The sequence below is a fragment of the Polyodon spathula genome, unplaced genomic scaffold (assembly GCF_017654505.1).
Source record: "Polyodon spathula isolate WHYD16114869_AA unplaced genomic scaffold, ASM1765450v1 scaffolds_3728, whole genome shotgun sequence".
Classification (NCBI taxonomy): Eukaryota; Metazoa; Chordata; class Actinopteri; order Acipenseriformes; family Polyodontidae; genus Polyodon; species Polyodon spathula.
Genome location: NW_024475187.1, coordinates 1 through 3051, shown reverse-complemented (window position 1 = coordinate 3051; position 3051 = coordinate 1). Strand labels below are relative to the sequence as shown.

Genomic DNA, 3051 nt, shown 5'->3' with positions numbered 1-3051 from the left:
CTCAGTCTCTATGGACTCTTCACAAGGAGAGCAGACCCGGCTGGTGTGCAGATCAGAGAGGTGGAGCCCTGAACCTGAAGTGATCTGGAGAGACAGGGATGGAAACGATGTGACATCACTGTCCAGCACAACAGTGCAGAGCGACAGTCAGGGGCTCCTCAGTGTCAACAGCTACATCAAAATCAAACAGCAGTCCAGCGTGTTCTCCTGTCAGCTTAGAAGCAAAACACCCAAACCAGACTGGGAATCCAAACTCCACATATCCAGTGAGTATCACATCTTTGTGGATTGAGCCTGACTGACACTGACCATAGATTACAGTCATCATGATGGGGCATCAACATCTCAATCAAACACATGAACTAGTGGACCAGTCAATATCTGAATCAAACACATGAACTAGTGGACCAGTCAATATCTGAATCAAACACATGAACTAGTGGACCAGTCAATATCAAATTTGGCACAGTGTTGGGAGGGGTGTGTGGAATGCTCACTATGAGGGGTGTGGTCAGTGTTGGGAGGGGTGTGTGGAATGCTCACTATGAGGGGTGTGGTCAGTGTTGGGAGGGGTGTGTGGAATGCTCACTGTGAGGGGTGTGGTCAGTGTTGGGAGGGGTGTGTGGAATGCTCACTATGAGGGGTGTGGTCAGTGTTGGGAGGGGTGTGTGGAATGCTCACTGTGAGGGGTGTGGTCAGTGTTGGGAGGGGTGTGTGGAATGCTCACTATGAGGGGTGTGGTCAGTGTTGGGAGGGGTGTGTGGAATGCTCACTATGAGGGGTGTGGTCAGTGTTGGGAGGGGTGTGTGGAATGCTCACTATGAGGGGTGTGGTCAGTGTTGGGAGGGGTGTGTGGAATGCTCACTATGAGGGGTGTGGTCAGTGTTGGGAGGGGTGTGTGGAATGCTCACTATGAGGGGTGTGGTCAGTGTTGGGAGGGGTGTGGTCAGTGTTGGGAGGGGTGTGTGGAATGCTCACTATGAGGGGTGTGGTCAGTGTTGGGAGGGGTGTGTGGAATGCTCACTATGAGGGGTGTGGTCAGTGTTGGGAGGGGTGTGGGAATGCTCTCTATGAGGGGTGTGGTCAGTGTTGGGAGGGGTGTGTGCTCTGTGGTCTATGAGGGGTGTGGTCATGCTCACTATGAGGGGTGTGGTCAGTGTTGGGAGGGGTGTGTGGAATGCTCACTATGAGGGGTGTGGTCAGTGTTGGGAGGGGTGTGTGGAATGCTCACTATGAGGGGTGTGGTCAGTGTTGGGAGGGGTGTGGTCAGTGTTGGGAGGGGTGTGTGGAATGCTCACTGTGAGGGGTGTGGTCAGTGTTGGGAGGGGTGTGTGGAATGCTCACTATGAGGGGTGTGGTCATTGCTCACTGGGAGGGGTGTGTGGAATGCTCACTGGGAGGGGTGTGGTCAGTGTTGGGAGGGGTGTGTGGAATGCTCTCTATGAGGGGTGTGGTCAGTGTTGGGAGGGGTGTGTTTTTTCCAGTGTGTTGAGCTGCTCTCTTGTTTTCCAGGGGATTTTTTCCCAGGAGTCTCTGGATGGATGGTGGCTTTCTGCTTGACTTTAGCTCTCAGTATTTTAGCCATTCCTCTGCTGGTGATCCAATGGAGAAGAATGGATGGTATGAACTTTATCATTCTCATGAAGCATTTCATATAGCTCTGTGCATTTTAAACATGTCAAACAGGTTTACAATAATATGGACTGTACTGTTTTTCTTCTAGCCATGGAGAGAAAGCTTGAGCCTATGGGTAAGTAAAGCACTTAATGAAGAGATGCTGGAAACCCAGTCCAGGTTTCTGCAGCAGTATCTTAAACTACCACAAAGACATCCCTGGACCTGAAATCCAACTCATTAGAAACCATTATAAGCAAGTTTTTAATCTTAATGTAACTGGTTGTGTTTTTATACTGGAATTGAATCTGTGCTGGAGCTGAAATAACCACACACTGTTCTGTGTGATTCATTTTAATCTGTGACATCCCTGGAGCTGAAACTACTCATTAGAAACCATCAAGTTTTTAATCTTTGTAACTGGTTGGAGCTGAAATAACCACACACTGTTCTGTGTGATTCATTTTAATCTGTGCTGGAGCTGAAATAACCACACACTGTTCTGTGTGATTCATTTTAATCTGTGCTGGAGCTGAAATAACCACACACTGTTCTGTGTGATTCATTTTAATCTGTGCTGGAGCTGAAATAACCACACACTGTTCTGTGTGATTCATTTTAATCTGTGCTGGAGCTGAAATAACCACACACTGTTCTGTTCTGTGATTCATTTTAATCTGTGCTGGAGCTGAAATAACCACACACTGTTCTGTGTGATTCATTTTAATCTGTGCTGGAGCTGAAATAACCACACACTGTTCTGTGTGATTCATTTTAATCTGTGCTGGAGCTGAAATAACCACACACTGTTCTGTGTGATTCATTTTAATCTGTGCTGGAGCTGAAATAACCACACACTGTTCTGTGTGATTCATTTTAATCTGTGCTGGAGCTGAAATAACCACACACTGTTCTGTCTGATTCATTTTAATCTGTGCTGGAGCTGAAATAACCACACACTGTTCTGTGTGATTCATTTTAATCTGTGCTGGAGCTGAAATAACCACACACTGTTCTGTGTGATTCATTTTAATCTGTGCTGGAGCTGAAATAACCACACACTGTTCTGTGTGATTCATTTTAATCTGTGCTGGAGCTGAAATAACCACACACTGTTCTGTCTGATTCATTTTTTTTTTTTTAGCTGCTCAGCGCCTTCGTGAGGAACTTGGTAAGAACTGTTTTCATAACTATTTGTAGAATTACTGTAAATGTTTCTGTCTATCTATCTATCTATTTATCTAGCTACCTATCTATGTATCTATCTCTCTATGTATCTATCTCTATCTCTCTATGTATCTATCTCTCTATGTATCTATCTATCTCTATGTATCTATCTCTATGTATCTATCTCTCTGTGCATCTATCTGTCTCTCTATCTTTCTCTATCTGTCTCTATGTATGTATGTACTCGTGCTGATGTTGTGTCTCTGTGTG

General features: G+C 45.8%; 1 protein-coding gene across 1 annotated transcript; it reads left to right on the top strand.

Moving 5' to 3' along the window:
- The first annotated feature begins 10 nt into the window (after nt 1-10).
- LOC121312248 (butyrophilin subfamily 1 member A1-like) lies at nt 11-2841 on the top strand. Its single transcript, XM_041244173.1, has 4 exons — nt 11-266; nt 1513-1620; nt 1724-1750; nt 2759-2841. The coding sequence occupies exons 1-4, from the start codon at nt 11-13 to the stop codon at nt 2812-2814; spliced, it is 447 nt and encodes a 148-aa protein (XP_041100107.1). The 3' UTR covers nt 2815-2841.
- Nucleotides 2842-3051: the final 210 nt, after the last annotated feature.